Source organism: Microcebus murinus, chromosome 17, assembly GCF_040939455.1.
Source record: "Microcebus murinus isolate Inina chromosome 17, M.murinus_Inina_mat1.0, whole genome shotgun sequence".
In the NCBI taxonomy this organism is placed as follows: domain Eukaryota; kingdom Metazoa; phylum Chordata; class Mammalia; order Primates; family Cheirogaleidae; genus Microcebus; species Microcebus murinus.
In genome coordinates this window covers 46,778,868-46,796,325 of record NC_134120.1, presented here as the reverse complement: position 1 = coordinate 46,796,325, position 17,458 = coordinate 46,778,868, and the positions used below count along the sequence as shown (strand labels likewise).

The 17,458-nt window shown below is 38.6% G+C and overlaps 1 protein-coding gene across 3 annotated transcripts in view; it reads right to left on the bottom strand.

Annotated features, from left to right (window-relative positions):
* Positions 1 to 17,458, bottom strand: part of ROCK1 (Rho associated coiled-coil containing protein kinase 1) — a 150,597-nt gene that overhangs the window by 45,949 nt on the left and 87,190 nt on the right. For all 3 annotated transcript variants that reach the window (XM_012746164.3, XM_012746163.3, XM_075993608.1), the window contains exons 13-14: positions 17,388 to 17,436; positions 8,108 to 8,243 (exon numbers count right to left, since the gene is read on the bottom strand). In XM_012746164.3, the coding sequence (XP_012601618.1) occupies positions 8,108 to 8,243; positions 17,388 to 17,436 (185 nt within the window). The remainder of the gene's footprint in view (positions 1 to 8,107; positions 8,244 to 17,387; positions 17,437 to 17,458) is intronic.

Sequence of the window (17,458 nt, the reverse complement as noted above, 5' to 3'; positions counted from 1 at the left end):
TCTCCTCCCTCACATATCTGTACTTTGTTTCTGTCATTTAAAACTCCCTCTTAGAGATTCTTTTATAACAGTATATAAGGAGATGCTTTATTCTTCTATAAGCCGCACATTAGTCTACCATATAGATGTACCAAAATTTATATCATTGATTACATTTTTGTTGTTTATACTTTTTTGCCATTTTAAACAAGGCTACAATGAACAACCTTGTGTATACATCAGTTTGCATGTATGCAAGTATATATGTAAAATACACTTCTATAAATGAAACCACTGGATCAAAGGGTGTAGAAAGCTATTTTAAATGTATTCGTAACACTGGCATTAAAACACACGAAACTCTAGCTTAGTAGTTTTCAAATGTTGCTTCTTTTTTAAATTTTTTTTCCTTTTATTTCATCATATTATGGGGGTACAAATATTGTTAGGGTTACATATCTTGCCCCTGCCACCCCTCGCCCCCCATGTGCCAGAATTTCAATTGTGTGCAATCCCCAGGTGGTGCGCACCGCACCCATTATGTAAGTATAAACCCCTCTCCTCCTCCCCCTCCCACCTGCCCTCCACAAGATAAAAGTTTTTTGTTTTTTTTCTGACATTTTTGTTACATTGTATATCTTTGTTTCTCCCTAAGAAAGGTTAGAGGTATGCCCTTCCCCCCTACAATGCTTGCCACATCCCTAAGATGTGGGTCTCCCTGCCCCACCGCCCCAATCCCTGGTGAACATTACTACAATTTGAGCACCATAGTTTTAATCAGTTGATGGCGAGAAGATGTGGAGCCCATTTTCCATATCTTGTGTCGCCTCACTTTGGATAACGGGCTTAAGCTTAATCCAGGATAGCATAAATGGTGCTAGCTCACTGTCATTTCTTAGAATTGTGAGCATATACCAAATTTTAATTACCCACTCATGAAGTGATGGGCACTTGGATTGTTTCCATGACTGTGCAATAGTGAATTGTGCTGCCATAAATATTTGGGTGCAAATGTCTTTATAGTAAAATGTCTTATGCTCTTTTGGGTAGATGCCTAACAGTGCTACTGCTGAGTCGAATGGTATTTCTATTTCTAGCTGTTTGAGGTATCTCCAAATTCTTTTCCACAAAGGTTATTTAAGATTGCTTTGGCTATATGAGGTTTTTTCTGGTTCCATACGAAGTGAAGAATTATTTTTTCTAGATCTGTAAAGAATGCTGGTGGTATTTTGATGGGGATTGCATTGATTCTGTAAATCACTTTAGGTAATATTGACATTTAAATTATATTGATTCTACCAATCCATGAACAAGGTAGATTTTTCCATCTGTTTAAATCTTCTGCAATTTCATTTTTTAGTGTTTCGTAGTTCTCGTAGTATAAATCTTTTGTATCTTTCATTAATTATACTTCTAGATATTTAATTTTCTTTAGGGCTACAGTAAAGGGTATTGCGTTTTTGATTTGAGTTTCTGCGTGATGGTTCTTGGCATATATGAATGCTTCTGATTTGTGTATATTGATTTTATAACCTGAAACTTTACCAAATTCATTTATCAAATCTAGGAGTCTCTTGGATGAGTCCATGGGGTTTTCTAGGTATAAAAATCATATCATCCGCGAAGAGCAAGAATTTGATTTCATCTGCCCACACTTGAATGTCCTTAATACCCTTCTCTTGCCTGACTGCTATTGCTAGAACTTTCAGCACTATGTTGAATAGGAGAGGAGATAGTGGGCATCCTTGTCTAGTTCCGGTTTGAAGAGGGAAAGATTTCAATTTTTTCCCCATTTAGAATGATATTAGCAGTGGGTCTGTCATAGATGGATTTGATAAATTTAAGGTATGAGCTGTCTATGCCTATTTTGGTAAAAGAGTTTTTATCATAAAGGTGTGTTGGACTTTGTCAAATGCTTTTTCTGCATCTATTGACAGAATGATATGGTCTTGGTTCTTGATTTTATTTATGAAGCGAATTGCATTTATAGACTCGCATATGTTGAACCATTCTTGCATCTCTGGAGTAAAGCCCACCTGGTCATGGTAAATTATTGTTTTGATGTGTTGCTGAATTTTATTTGCTAAAATTTTATTTAGGTTTTTTGCATCTATATTCATGAGGGATATTGGTCTGTAATTTTCTTTTACTGTTGCGTCCTTTCCTGGCTTTGGTATCAAGGTGATACTGGCTTTGTAGAATGAGTTAGGAAGGATACCATCCTTCTCAGTGGTGTGGAATAGCTTCTGTAGTATAGGTATGAGTTCATCTTTATAAGTTTGGTAGAACTCTGAAGTGTGGCCATCTGGCCTGGGACTTTTCCGTTTGTGGAGGTTTTCTGTTTTTGTTTTGAGACTCAGTCTCACTTTGTTGCCTAGGCTAGAGTGAGTGCTGTAGCATCAGCCTAGCTCACAGCAACCTCAAACTCCTGGGCTCAAGCAATCCTGCTGCTTCAGCCTCCCGAGTAGCTGGGACTACAGGCATGTGCCACCATGCCCGGCTAATTTTTTTTCTATATATATTGGTCAATTAATTTCTTTCTATTTATAGTAGAGACGGGGTCTCGCTCTTGTTCAGGCTAGTTTCGAACTCCTGACCTTGAGCAATCCGCCCGCCTCAGCCCCCCAGAGAGCTGGGATTACAGGCGTGAGCCACCGCGCCCAACCTTGTGGAGGTTTTTAATTACTGCTCCAATTTCTGAGCTTGAGATTGGCCTGTTCAGGAATTCAGTTACCTCCTGGGTGAACTTAGGGAGGTTGTATGAATCCAGGAATTTGTCCATTTCATCTTCGTTCTGTAGTTCTGGGATATATAGTTTTTTATATAGTCAAATATAATGTTTTGTATTTCTGTGGTATCTATTGTGATCTCTCCATTTTTTTTCTTTCTTTTTTTTTTTTTTTTTTTTTTTAAGACAGAGTCTCATTTTGTTGCCCAGGCTAGAGTGAGTGCCGTGGCGTCGGCCCAGCTCACAGCAACCTCAAACTCGTGAGCTCAAGCGATCCTCCTGCCTCAGCCTCCCAAGTAGCTGGGACTACTGGCATGCGCCACCATGCCCGACTAATTTTTTCTATATATATATTAGTTGGCCAATTAATTTCTTTCTATTTATAGTAGAGACGGGGTCTCGCTTTTGTTCAGGCTGGTTTTTGAACTCCTGACCTTGAGCTATCCGCCCGCCTCGGCCTCCCAGAGTGCTAGGATTACAGGCGTGAGCCACCGCACCTGGCTTCCTTTTTCATTTCTTATTGAGTTTATTAGAGTCCTTTCCCTTTGAGTCTTTGTCAATCTAGCAAGAGGGCCATCAATTTTGTTTATCTTTTCAAAAAACCAGCTCTGGTTTTGTTAATCTTTAAGATAGTTCTCTTGTTCTCCATTTCATTAAGTTCTGCTCTGATCTTCATTATTTCTTTTCTTCTACTAGGATTGGAAATTGTTTGCTCTTCTTTTTCCAATTCCTTGAGCCTATTCATTAGGTTGTCAGTATCTAAGCTTTCTGTTTTTTGGATGTGAGCATTAACTGCTATTAGTTTTCCTCTGAGGTAAGCTTTTGCTGTATCCCACAGGTCTTGGTAAGAAGTATCACTGTTATCATTTTGTTCGAGGAAATTCTTTATTTCCCTTGGAATTTCTTCCTTAATGCAAGAATTTTTCAATAATAGATTGTTTAGTTTCCATGATTTTGTGAGGCGTTGAGTGTTTCTATAGGAATTGAACTATAATTTTATATCATTATGGTCAGAAAAGATACAAGGTATAATTTCTATTTTCTTAAATTTTTTGAGATCTGATTTGTGACCTAGGATGTGGTCAATTTTGGAGTAAGATCCATGGGCTGCTGAGAAGAATGTAAATTCAAGTTTTTTGGGATGGAATGCTCTATAGAGATCTGTCAGAACTTTTTGATCAAGGATTCTGTTCAGGTCCATTATTTCTTTGTTTATTTTCTGTTTGGAGGATCTATCCAGATCATTCAGTGGAGTGCTGAAGTCCCCTGCTACTATGGCAGTGTTTTGTAACATGGTGTTTAGATTAGACAAGGTTTGCTTTAAGTAATTGGGTACTCTTGCATTGGGTGCATAGATATTACGAATTGTTAAATCTTCTTGTTGGATCTTCCCTTTCACCATTACAAAATGGATGTCTTTATCCTTTTTTCACTTTTGCTATTTTAAAGCTAATGTTATCTGCAAATAGTGTAGCTACCCCAGCTTTCTTTTGACTTCCGTTTGACTTGATGATAGAATTCCCTCCCTTGACCTTCAGCCGGAACGCATCTTTGTGGGTTAGATGTGTTTCCTGTAGACAGCAGATACTAGGCTTGTGAATTTTTATCCACTTGCAAGTCTATGTCTCTTCAGAGGACAGTTTAAGCCATTTACATTTATTGAAAGCATTGAAATTGGAAGAAGATTACCATTCATATTGTTGGGTGGAGACTTGTTGCTTTGTTTTACTCCTTGAGCCATCATGTAGTTCGAGATCTAAACTTTCATTCTTTGAGGATTTTACTTTGAGGAGTGTCTACTTCCCTGTTCGGTTAGAAATGCTGGTCTGAGAACTTCCTGTAGGGATGGTCTAGACTTTGCAAATTCCTTCAGTGATTGCTTGTCTGAGAAGGACTTTGTTTCTCCCTCATAGATGAAACTTAATTTGCCAGATAAAGAATTCTAGGTTTGGCTTTGTTCTGTTTTAGAAGATTAAGGATAGGAACCTAATCCCTCCTGGCTTGTAAGGTTTCAGATGAGAAGTCTGCTGTTAGTATGATAGGCTTACCTTTATAGGTCATTTGCTGCTTTTGTCTCACTACACGGAGAATTATTTCTTTCCCGTTTACTTTGGTCAGCCTAAAAACCACGTGAGGAGGTCAGTTGAGTCTCCCAGGAGTTCTGTGTGCTTCTTGTATTTGTATATCAAGATTTCTGACCAGGCCTGGCATATTTTCCTCCAGTATTCCGTGAAGTAAGTTTTCCAGCCCTTGTGAATGTTCCTCTTCCCCTTCCGGAATCCCAATCAATCTGAGATTTGGCTTTTTAACATAGTCCCACACTTCCTGTAAACTTTGGTCTTGTCTCTTGTTTCTGTGTTCCCTTTCTTCCTCTGATTTGTTTAGAGCATAGGCTAATCTTCAAGTTCTGAGATTCTTTCCTATGCATGGGCCATCCTGTTCTTTAGGCTTTCCACTGTATTATGGAGATCCTTGATTGTTTCCTTCATTGCCAGAATTTCTGTTTGGTTTTTCTGGATAATCTCAATTTCTTTGGAGAATCTTTCATTCATTTCCTGTATTGTTCTTATGGTTTCTCTATGTTGTGAATCTATTTTCTCTTCAATTCCATTTAGTTTTCTAGCAATCCATATTCAGAAATCTTCCTCCCTCAGTTTACTCATATCATGTAAGTTGGTGTCACATGATGGAGAATGAGTATTTTGCTGTGGAGGTGACTTTTCTCTCTGCTCCTTCATGTTTCCTGTGAACTTTCACTGGTTCTTTCTCATCTGGGTGCTTTATCAAGGATCGGAGGTGCAGGGACTGGATTATGAGCTAAAATCTGGAATTCCAGAGGGATGATCCTTGGCAGATCTGGGGATATGTGCTCTGGACCTGTAATGTATTAGAGGAGTCTGAGCCTGTTGGGTTATCTTTGATCTGTTGTCTTCACCGTCTTTTAATAGAGATTAGTGAGATTGGATCCCTTGCTTAGACTCCCCGGAATTATATCCCTCTTGTGAGCGTGATTCCCCTATCAACTACTAGTATGAAGAGAGAGGCACTGTGATGAGCTATGAAGTTATTCTCTCTTTTTGTTGCTTGTGGTTTGCATGGGGAGGTTGGTTATCATGCTATTCCAATACCTATGTAATGAGCTCTAAATCCTTAAATGTGGTAAACAAGACCCTCAGCCTTTGGGGAGTATCATGCCTCTCCCAGGGGACCCTTGGGCCTTGTTACCTATTTAGTTGGGGTGAGATAAGCAATAGGTATTGGCAAGCCTAATAGAGTATACTTCAGATGTTGCTTGATCTGTGACTAGAGGGGAGCTACTAAAAAGTTATTCAGAGATCATTCGCTGCATATATGTGGCAGTTTCTAGTGGAAAGTGTCTTTTGGTGCAATTGTTAGGGATTCTCGTTGAGATTTTCCTTCTCAGAACACAAGCCTATAATTTGGCAATTGCCTGGATACCAAGGAAAAGCCCTTGTATTTTACTTTTAACAGATGATCCAAATCAACTTGCTGTAGTAGGGCATCAACTCTTTTTACTCCGCCCCTCCAAGGATGGGGTTTATCTGGTTGGTATGAAGTAAAAGACTCAGGGCTGTTGAAGGGGCCCCGCCCAGGGGCGCTGAGGGACACAGAACAGAGAGCGACCTACCTGGCTACTCTACTCCTGCATATGAGGGGTCAGGCCCTTCCCTACAGAATACCAGTGGCTTGGTGGCAGACAAGGACCTTCTGCAACTCAGGCAGGCCTTAGCCCTAAAAGCAGACTCCCTCACCACTGTGCGCTTCAAGGGCTGGGGGCTGATCCTTTGGCTGAAGGCCCGGTCTACCAAGTTGCATCCAGGAGATGGGCTTGGGTCTCAGTTTGGGTAGCAGTCTAGAGAAGCTGTTACTAAACCCTTTCAGGGGAGGGATCTGGGCCTTTGGCAAAAAACAGGCCAGCTATAGATAATCAGCAATAGGAGATAGCAGTCCAGCCTCTGATTTCAGCTTGAATAATGGCTTGTTTCATTACTCTGCCTAGGGGTGGAATCTGTAGTTTTGGAGAGAAGCACCTAGCCCCAAATCCCAGAACATGCAGGGGGTATAGTTGTCCCAAGTCAGAGTTGGAAAACCGCTCTCTTTCCTAGATCCATCCTGCTAGGGCAGATTCTGTTCATTAGGCGCAAAACAGAAGTGGCTGGGTGGGATGGGGGACTGCCTAACCTCATCGGGGGACACTGCCTGGGGAGCAATCTCTCTCCCTCTTCCCTCCCCTCCCTGATGGGACTTGAGACACTGGGGTCTGCCAGGAGGCTTCACCAAGGAGCGAGCTCCCTCCCTCTTCCACTCACTCACCGGCAGCGCTTGAGTGGCCAGGAACCACTAAGACGTTCCGCTAAGGAGTGAAAACTTTCCCTTTTCCATGCGTCACCAGTGGAGCTTGGGCCACTGAAGCCCCCCGGGGAGGATCCTCGGAGGATTGAACTCCCTCCCTCTTCCGCTCCCTCGCCAGCGATGCTTGGGCTGCCCAAGTCCACCAAACAACTCAGTCAAATGAGCGATCTGTCTCACTTTTCTGTCCCTTCACAAGCGAGGCATAGCTGTTGGTGTGTACAGATCTACCAGCCAAGGAGACCCTGCACCGTACACTGGAGATTTCAAATTGCTTTCTGCTCTTGCCTCCTCTCCGAACTGCCTAACCACTTGTGTTACCTCTTCACACTGACTTCAGGCACTTTGCTGCTTACGTGGGTGTGGAGGTCGGTGAAGGAAAAGTCGTCCCCCTGTGGGATGGATCACAGTTCCGTTTGGCTGGCTGCTCAGCACGGCCAGCTTGCACTCCAATCCCCACTGTACCACTTGGATTTTTGAAACTTTATGGCAAATCCACTGAGTCACTTTCCTCCTTTTCCCAGCACTGCTGCCCCCTTGAAGCTTCCCTGCAATTCTGTGAAGCCGATCCTGTGGGAAAACTACCCACTCGAGTGATTCAAGTGATTCAAATTTCTTCATTTTCCACTCTGAGAGCAGAGAGCCAGGAGGTCAATCCACCATTTTTGACAATCTCCAAAATGTCACTTCTTGTTAGAAGTGCTTCGGGGGCTTGTAGAAAATACTGATGCCCAGGCCACCCATCTAGACTAATTAAATTAGAATTTCTGGAGTATTCTTTAAAGCTTCCCAACAAATTCCAATATACAAACAATGATGACAAGCACTATTCTAGCTAAATACTACTTATTACCGACTTTAATATGTTATAAATTTAACTTGAGATCTGAGTTATTTAGCTCATAAAGTATCTTAGAATTGTGGCTTTATACATATATTGTGGGCATTACATTTAAGAAAACCTCATAATAAAGAACTCAAGAATAGTGTTAGAAATACCAGCATTTTTCAGAAGAAGTAACAACTTACCTTCATTTTCTACATTTCGCCTCTTCTCATTTTCCTGTTCAGCTTTTCTTTGGTACTCATTAATTCTATGCTGCAGCAACATTTTCTCCTTCTCTATTTGAGACACTGTAGACTCTAGATTTCTTCTTTGATTTCCCTGAAAGTATAATGTTAACACCACTGCAATTAATACTCTTGTCATTTATTCAAGGGAGTACTTAGTTCTTAAAAACAAAATCAACGGCCGGGCGCGGTGGCTCACGCCTGTAATCTAGCACTCTGGGAGGCCGAGGCGGGCGGATTGCTCAAGCTCAGGAGTTCGAAACCAGCCTGAGCAAGAGTGAGACCCCATCTCTACCATAAATAGAAAGAAATTAATTGGCCAACTAATATATATAGAAAAAATTAGCCAGGCATGGTGGTGCATGCCTGTAGTCCCAGCTACTGGGGAGGCTGAGGCAGCAGGATTGCTTGAGCCCAGGAGTTTGAGGTTGTTGTGAGCTAGGCTGACGCCACGGCACTCACTCTAGCCTCGGCAACAAAGTGAGACTCTGTCTCAAAAAAAAAAAAAAAAAAAATCAAAATCAACAACAACAAAAACAGACAAAAACTTAAGATGGATTTTTACTTATTTGTTAAAATAGACAGTGCCTTCTAATAATGACTGTCTTTTTTTTTTTTTAAGAGATGGGGTCTCACTCTGTCGCCCAGGCTGGAGTGTAATGGCACAATCATAGCTCACTGCAACTTCCAACTTCTGTTCTTGAATGATCTTCCCACCTCAGCCTCCTGAGTAGTGCATACAATCAAGCCTAGCTAATTTAAAGAATTTTTTTGTGGAGACAGGATCTTGCTATGTTGCCTGGGCTGGTCTCTAACTCCTGTCCTCAAGGAGGCTTTGGTCTCCTAAAGTGCCAGGATTACAGGCGTGAGCCACCACGCCCAGCCAACAACTTTTTAATAACAGAAGTTGCTCGCCTTGTAAGAGATAGCGAGAATCTCCTTATTTGAACTAGATCCGTAGATTTTTCAGAGTCTTTTGAATGGACTTTTTCAGAGTCCATGAATTTAAAGTACAAATATATGAATATTACTTTTTCAAATTAAAAGTTGTTTTCTTAGTTTAAGACAATCATATTGTATTATATTACCAATATTAACAATCCTAAATGTAAGGTATAAAATATGAATCAGATAAATATTACATATTTAATAATTAAGTGATGCAAAGCTCAAATCATACCAAGTGGTACAGAGTGTGCAGTGAGTTTACCAGTTCTTCTGTCTCCCTTAATCCTCTCCGTGTCTCAACAACTTGCTAATATTTTCTAAGATGTTCTATATATTAATATCTACCCACTAATGTGTATTAAAAAGTAATCAAGGAAATATTTATTTTAGAAAAAGAAACCACAAAATAGAGAAAGGTTAAAATATCCAAATTTTCACAACTTAAAAAAACCTTATCTTCTGTTTCTGAGCTACTACTGGCAGCATATCTTGTTTTGGATGCTTCACTTTTATATTTAAGATTCTACATTGGGAAAAGCTGTTTTATTGTGTGTTTTTTTCTGGGCTCTCCCATCTTTAAACAAAAATTTTACATATATCATTCAAAGTATTTCCAAGATTTTATTCTTTCAGCTAATTTCTAAATTTTTACATAATTGTACATTCACAAAAAGTTGCAAAGATAGTACAAAGAGATCCTATGTACTGTTCCACTCAGTTTCTCCCAATAGTTACATTATATATATTAGTAATAATAGTATACTAACAGAATCAACAAATTGACATTGGCATGAAGTGTGTACAGTTCTGTCATTTTATCACTTGTGTAGATTCATGTAAGCACCACCACAATCAAGATACAGAACTGTTTCATCACCACGATGATCTTCTTCCCATCATTACCTATAGCCACTCACCCCTGTTCTCTCACCCATACGCCTGGAAAACAATGGTCTTCCATGTCTAAAATTTGTCTTTTTAAGAATGTCATATAAATGGAACCACACTATATGACTGACTGACTGATTTGTTTGTTTGTTCTGGATCAAGGGACTCTTCTATAGATTTTTTTTTTTTTTTTAATGGAGACAGGGTCTCACTCTGTTGCCCAGGCTGGCATTCAACAGTGCAATCATAGCTCAATGCAGCCTCAAACTCCTGGTTCCAAGGGATCCTCCTGCCTCAGACTCCTGAGTAGCTGGGACTATAGTCTTGCTCCACCATGCCCAGCTAATTTTTTTTATTTTTTTGTAGAGATGGGGTCTTGCTATTAATATGTTACCCAGGGCCGGGCGCTGTGGCTCACGCCTGTAATCCTAGCTCTTGGGAGGCCGAGGCGGGCGGATTGCTCAAGGTCAGGAGTTCAAAACCAGCCTGAGCAAGAGCGAGACCCCGTCTCTACTATAAATAGAAAGAAATTAATTGGCCAACTGATATATATATAAAAAAAAATTAGCCGGGCATGGTGGCGCATGCCTGTAGTCCCAGCTACTCGGGAGGCTGAGGCAGTAGGATCACTCGAGCCCAGGAGTTTGAGGTTGCTGTGAGCTAGGCTGACGCCACGGCACTCACTCTAGCCTGGACAACAAAGCGAGACTCTGTCTCAAAAAAAAAAGAAAAAAAAAAAAATATGTTACCCAGGCTGGTCTCAAACTACTGGCCTCAGGTGATCCTCCTGCCTTGGTCTCCCAAAGTGTGGGGGTTACAGGAATGAGCTACCACCCATGGCCCAATATGACTTTTTGAGATTGGCTTTTTAAAAATTCAACATAAAGCCCTTAAAATCCATCCAAACTGTTGTATGTATCTATAGTTCATTCTCTTTTGTGACTGAGTAGTACTCCATGATACAAATATACCAAAATTTGTTCAACCATTCAACCTATTGTAGGACATTTTGGTTGTTTTCAGTTTTTGCCTATTACAAATAAAGCTGCTATGAATGGTAATATATAGGTTTTTGTGAAGATATAAGTTTTCATTTTTCTGGGTAAAGGCCCAAGAATGCAACTGCTGGGTAACATGGTGGTTGCATGGTTAGTTTTTCAGAAAATGGGCAAATGGTTTTCCAGAGTGTCTATTCCATTTTATGTCTCCATGTGTAATGTACAACTAACTGACCCAGTTTTTCTACATCCTTGACAGTTTTAGTATTGACACAATTTTAAATTTTACTTGTTCTAAGAGTTATAGTTCATGGTGGTTCTAATCTGCATTTCCCAAATGGCTAATACTGTAAACATCTTTTCATATGCTTGCCATCCATTTTCATTTGGTGAAATGTACATACATTCATGTCTTTTGTGAATTTTCAAACTGGATTATTTACTGTTGAGCTTTGAGAGTTCTTTAAGTATTCTACATAAGAGTCCTTTGTGAGATACACAGTTGGCAAATTCCGCCCCCACCCAATAGTTTGTCATTTCGTCTTAACACGGTCTTTCACAGAGCAACTGTGGTTAATTCTCACTAAGTCCAATTTATTCAATTTTCCTTCATATCATGGTGTCATGTCTAAGAACTCTTTAGCAAGCTGTAGGTCCCAAAGATTTTCCTCTATTTTTTCTAAAAGTTTTATACTTCTATATTTACATTTAAATCTATGAACCATTTTAATTTTGGCATAAGGTATGAGACTTATATTAAGGTTCGTATTTTGTCCAATAGATAATGCAATTGGTCCAGTACCATTTGTTGGAAAGACTATCTTTCCTCAATTGAATTACTTTTGCACCTCTGTCAAAAATAAACTGACTGTAATTGTATAGAGCTATTTCTGTGTTTTCTATTCTGTTCCATTTATCTATATGTTTATCCTTCAGGATCATGCAGTCTTGATTACTGCAGTTATATGATTTTTCTACTTAAACCATCATGTCACCTGAACAAAATATCTGGACGGTTTTATTTCTTCCGTTCTGACCTGTATGCTTTTCATTTCCTTTTTTTGCCTCATTGTCCTAGCTACAATTTCTAATACTAGCTGAATAATGGTGGTGAGTGGACATCCTTCTTTTTTTGCTAAAAAAGCATTCACTCTTTCACTATAAAGTATGAAGTGAGCTGTAGGTTTCGTGTGTATATACTTTTTATCAAGTTGAGCTTTCTGAAAATTTTAACCATTGAGTGGGTGTTAAATTTTGTCCAATGCCTTCTCTGCATCAATTGATAGGATTATATGATCTTTCTTAAGCCTGTTAATGTGGTGAATCATACTGACTGATCATATTGCTGAATTCTATTTCATCAATATTTCATCAAGGATTTTTGTATTCATATTCATGAGAGATATTGGTCTATAGTTTCCTTTGCAATACAATCTTTGATTGTAATATTACGGTAATATTAGCCTCATAAAATGAATTGGGGAATTTTCTTGCTTACATTTTCTGGATGAGATAGTACAGATTTGGTATTAATTTTTCTTAAAAATTACACTTGATAGAATTCTCTAGTGAAATCATCTGTTTGTGGAGATTACATTTTTTGAAGAGTTTTACACCATTGATTCACTTTCTTTAACTCTTATATGGGGCTATTGAAATGCTCTATTTCACACTGTGTGAAATGAGCTAGTTTGTATTAATATTTTTTGAGGAATTAGTCCATTTTCATCTAAATTTCTCAATTGTGTTTAGAAATGTTTGCAGTATTCCCTTATGATCCTTTTGATATCTATAAAGTCTGTAGTGATGTGCCCTGTTTCATTCCTCATTTAGTAATTTGTGTCCTTTTTCGTTTGTCAGTGTTCTTAGAAGTTTATCAATCTTGTTTATCTTTTCAAACAGGTAGCTTTTTGTTTCATTGATTTTTCTCTGTTTTTCTGTTTTCTATTTCATTGATTTCTGCTCTTATCTTTACTTTTCTTTCCTTCTGCTTGCTTTGGGTTTATTTTGCTCTTATTTTTCTAGTTTTTTTTTTTTTTTTTTTTGAGACAGAGTCTCGCTTTGTTGCCCAGGCTAGAGTGAGTGCCGTGGCGTCAGCCTAGCTCACAGCAACCTCAAACTCCTGGGCTCGAGTGATCCTTCTGCCTCAGCCTCCCGGGTAGCTGGGACTACAGGCATGCGCCACCATGCCCGGCTAATTTTTTATATATATATCAGTTGGCCAATTAATTTCTTTCTATTTATAGTAGAGACGGGGTCTCGCTCTTGCTCAGGCTGGTTTCGAACTCCTGACCTTGAGCAATCCGCCCGCCTCGGCCTCCCAAGAGCTAGGATTACAGGCGTGAGCCACAGCGCCCGGCCATTTTTCTAGTTTTTTGACGCAGAAACTTAAAATTATTGATTTCAGATTTTTCTGTTTTTCTAAACAAGTATTTAGTGGTATAAATTTCCCTTTCAGCATTGTAACAGTTGTATCTCACAAATTTTGATTAAATCTTTTCAAAGATGAAGTGTCATAACCATTTTAACAGAATAGCTTTAGCAGACATAATTAACATTCCAATGTTTTATCTATCGATTATTTAGAAGTGTGTTGTTTAGTTTCCACATGTTGCAGACACTTTCTGTTTTCTTTCTGTTATACATTCTAGTTTGATTACATTTTGGTCAGAAAACACTGATTTTAATGCCTTTAAATTTGTTTGCTGTATGGCTTAGGATGTGGTCTATCTTAGTATTTGTTCCTTAAGCACTTGAAAAGAATGTGTATTCTGTTGTTGTTAAGTAGAGGGTTCTATAAATGTTGAACATATCGTATTGGTTGATGGAATGGCTGAGTTCTCCTATATGTTTGCTAATTCTCTGCATAGAGAGGGGTGTTCAAGTCTACAATGATAATTGTAGATTTGTGCTTTTGCTTCACATATTTTGTAGCTCTGTTGTTTGCTGTATACTCATTTAGAATTACTATGAATATTTCTTCTTGGTAGATTAACCCTTTTATTATTGTGCAAATGTTCCTCTCTGCCCCTGGTAATTTTCTTTGCTCTGAAGTCTACTTTATTTAGTATTATTAATAATATTGTCACTGCTGCTTTCTTTTCATTAATGTTTATGTTATCTTTTCCATCCTTATTATTGGTATGTTATGGCTATGTCTGCCATTTTTTTGTCTGATCTCTGTTGTTTCTCCATTTTCTCTTTTTTGCCTTTCTGTAGGTTATTTAAACATTTTTAAGAATTCCTTTTTATCTACCTGTGCTGTTTTTGCGTGTATCTCCCTGTATTGCTTTTACAGTGGCTGCTCTGGGTATTACACACACACACACACACACACACACACATCATAGTCTACTGGTGTTGGCATCTTACCAGTTTGAGTAGTGTAAAAAGCCTTACCTTTCTTTATGACTCATTACCCTCTTGTTTATAATTGTTGTAAATATTTACTCTATATACATAGAGAACCATAACAGACAGTGTTATAAATTTTGCTTCAACTGTCAAATATAAAAAATTCAAGAGAAGCAAAGCGTACTGTCTGTACCCATATTTTATTGTGTTCTTTTTTTTCTTGATAATTCAAGATTCCTTCTTTTACCACTTTCTATTTAGAGAAATAGAACACACTCATCTGAGAATGTCATGATTTTCTTTTCATTGAGGAAGGATGTTTTCACTGAACATAGAATGCTGGATTGGTATTTTGGGGATTTGTTTAGCACTTGAAAAATGTGCAGCTTACTTCGGGCCTCCATAGTTTCTGATAAGAAATTTGCTGTCATTTGCAATGTTCTTTCCTTTACATAAGGTTAAGATTTATGTATTTAAGATTTCTTTTTTGTCATTAGTTTTCAGAAGTGTGACAACTGTATCCTGGTATGGATATCTTTAGGTTTATTCTTTTTGTGGTCCGCTAAGCTTCTTGTAGGTTTATGTCTTGTTTGTAGGTTCATGTCTTTTGCCAAACTTGTGGAATTTTCAGCCATCATTTCTTCCACCCCCCCTTTCTTTTCTCCTTCAGCAATTCCAATGACATAACTTTACTGTTATAGTTCTATAGGTCCCTGAAGCACTGTCATTTTTTTTTTTTCCCAACCATTTTCTTCCTGTTGTTCAGACTAGGTAATTTCTATTGTTCTATCTTCAAGTTCTCTGATTTTTTTTCCTCTGCATTGTTCACTCTGCTGCTGAGATCATCCACTGAGATTTTTATTTCAGTTATTGTAATATTTGTTGAGTTTATGTTATATCATTTATGACTCTGCTAAAACTTTCTATTTCTTTGCTGAGACTTTCTATTTTTTCACTTGCTCCAAATATGTTTGTAGTTGTTCACTGAAACATATTTTTAATAGTTCCTTTAAATTCTTATCAGATAATTCTCACATCTGTGTTATCTCAATGTTAGTTCTGTTTATTGTCTTTCCTCATTCTAGTTGAGATTTTCCTAGTTCTCACTATGATAAATAACTTTCTATTCAAATGTGAATATTTTGCATATTATCTAATATTCTGGATCTTATTTAAATCCTATTTTACCCGGTCTCCTCTGACACTGTTCTGGTGGAACTAAGGGGGTGCTGTCTCATTCCTGCCAGGTGGAGGTAGAAGTTCATGTTTTCCACTCAGGCTCTTCGACACCTGAGGTAGGGGGGAGCAGACCCTCATTACTGCTGGGTGGAAGTGGGAGTTCTGGCATCCCACTAAGGCCTCCACTGATTATACCATGTCTGGGGGAGTGGGAGGAGGTACCTTATTACTGCTCCTCATGTGGTCTCAACAGATTCTGCGTTATGGAGAGGGGCTTATATTTTCACCGGTAAAAATTCTGACTCCCTGCTATGCCTCTTCTGACACCACCCCAGCCGGCAAATTGAAGGGTGCCTCATTACTGTCAGGTGGAAGTGGAAGTCTAGACTTCCCACATGGCCTTTGCTACACTGTCTGGGGAGAAGGGAGAGGTTTGTTACTACCCTGAGGAAATGAAAATCTCTTTACTGGGCATTCTCTGACCACCCTGATTGGGGGTTGGGATGTGTTACAGCATGGCAGAGAAGAAAGTCTAGGCTTCCCACTCAGCCTCTGCTGGTGGGAATGGGCTACATTTTCCCTTCCTTGGTCCTTAGGCCAGGGAAAGCAGCTTTTCTTGGGGCTTTTGGTGTTTCCAGGTTACTGGCCTCCTCTAATACCCATCTATCTCATCTATCTGGGATATATGCAGGGGAAAAAAAACAAGCCAACCCCCAAACCCTGAGCATTCATTTCTGTGTTGTTTCTCACAACCCAAGTGCCCTAGCCTTGTCTGCTTTCTTTTGTCCACCTCTCTGAATCAGTTTGTTTTATATTTAATGTCTAGGGTTTTTAGCTGCACTTAGTGCAAAAAATAGGAAAAGTACTTTTACTCTATCTTTCCAGAGGTGGGACCATTCTAATTTTATCACTAAGATCTCTCTCTTTCATTTGAATTTGGAAAGATGAATAAATTAAATCTAGCACACTTTAATTTTATCTGTATTTTAGAAATGAAATAAAAAGTGTAGGATATGAAAAAGTATGCCTTTAACACTTAGAGTCAAATATATAGTGCTATCGTTAAGTACATATTGACGAAAGGCAAGTTGGTAAAATGTTATCTAAATCTTCATGGATGACTATATGCATATCCAAAGCTACAAATGAAAGAAAGCAAACCACTGACAGTATCATTCTTTCAGGGGGAAAAAAAAATAAGAGCATAAAAACTATCATAGAGATGAAACCTAAAAGGACAAAAGAAGTAATATATTAAAGGAAGACTATACGGAATGAGCGTATTTCTTTTCATGGGACTCTCCATACACACGGTGGAAACATTTATCTAAGAGGAATGAAGATGTACTTCATATTGCAAACAAACATGAATCATGAAATGTTTACACTATATTTCCCTGATAATAAAATGGTTAAGTAACCATAGAAAACATGAATAGTTCTAAAATCAGTATGCTTCCCATATGATCATGAGATGTCAGTGACAGTCCTTTTGAAATATTTTAAATTGTATTTCCCCCTTCCCTATTTGTCTGTCAGCTCTTTCTGATATAGTCCCAGATTAAGTTTCTGATCTCTTGCTTTTCTTGTTTCTTTCTCACTTTCCAACTATCAAGAACCACTGAACTGAAATTTATGTACAAAGATTTGAACATGGTTGTAGAATAAAATTATACAAAGGAAACTAGAATAAAATCTAATCTGCAACACCTGAACCTGCAGCTCCAATGTGAGGCTTTCATCATAATTCTCTGGTTCTGTTTTGTGTTTCAACCTAGAGCATTCAAATGCAATTTTCTCAGGAAATAAAATAATCGGAAAGGGGGAAAAATTGTAAAAGGGAAAACTTCTGATTAGGAAACAAAAAGTACCTCTTCATCCAATTCTTTCATTATCTTGTCTAGTTTTATGTTTGAAGTTCTGTAAAAACAAAAGTAATATA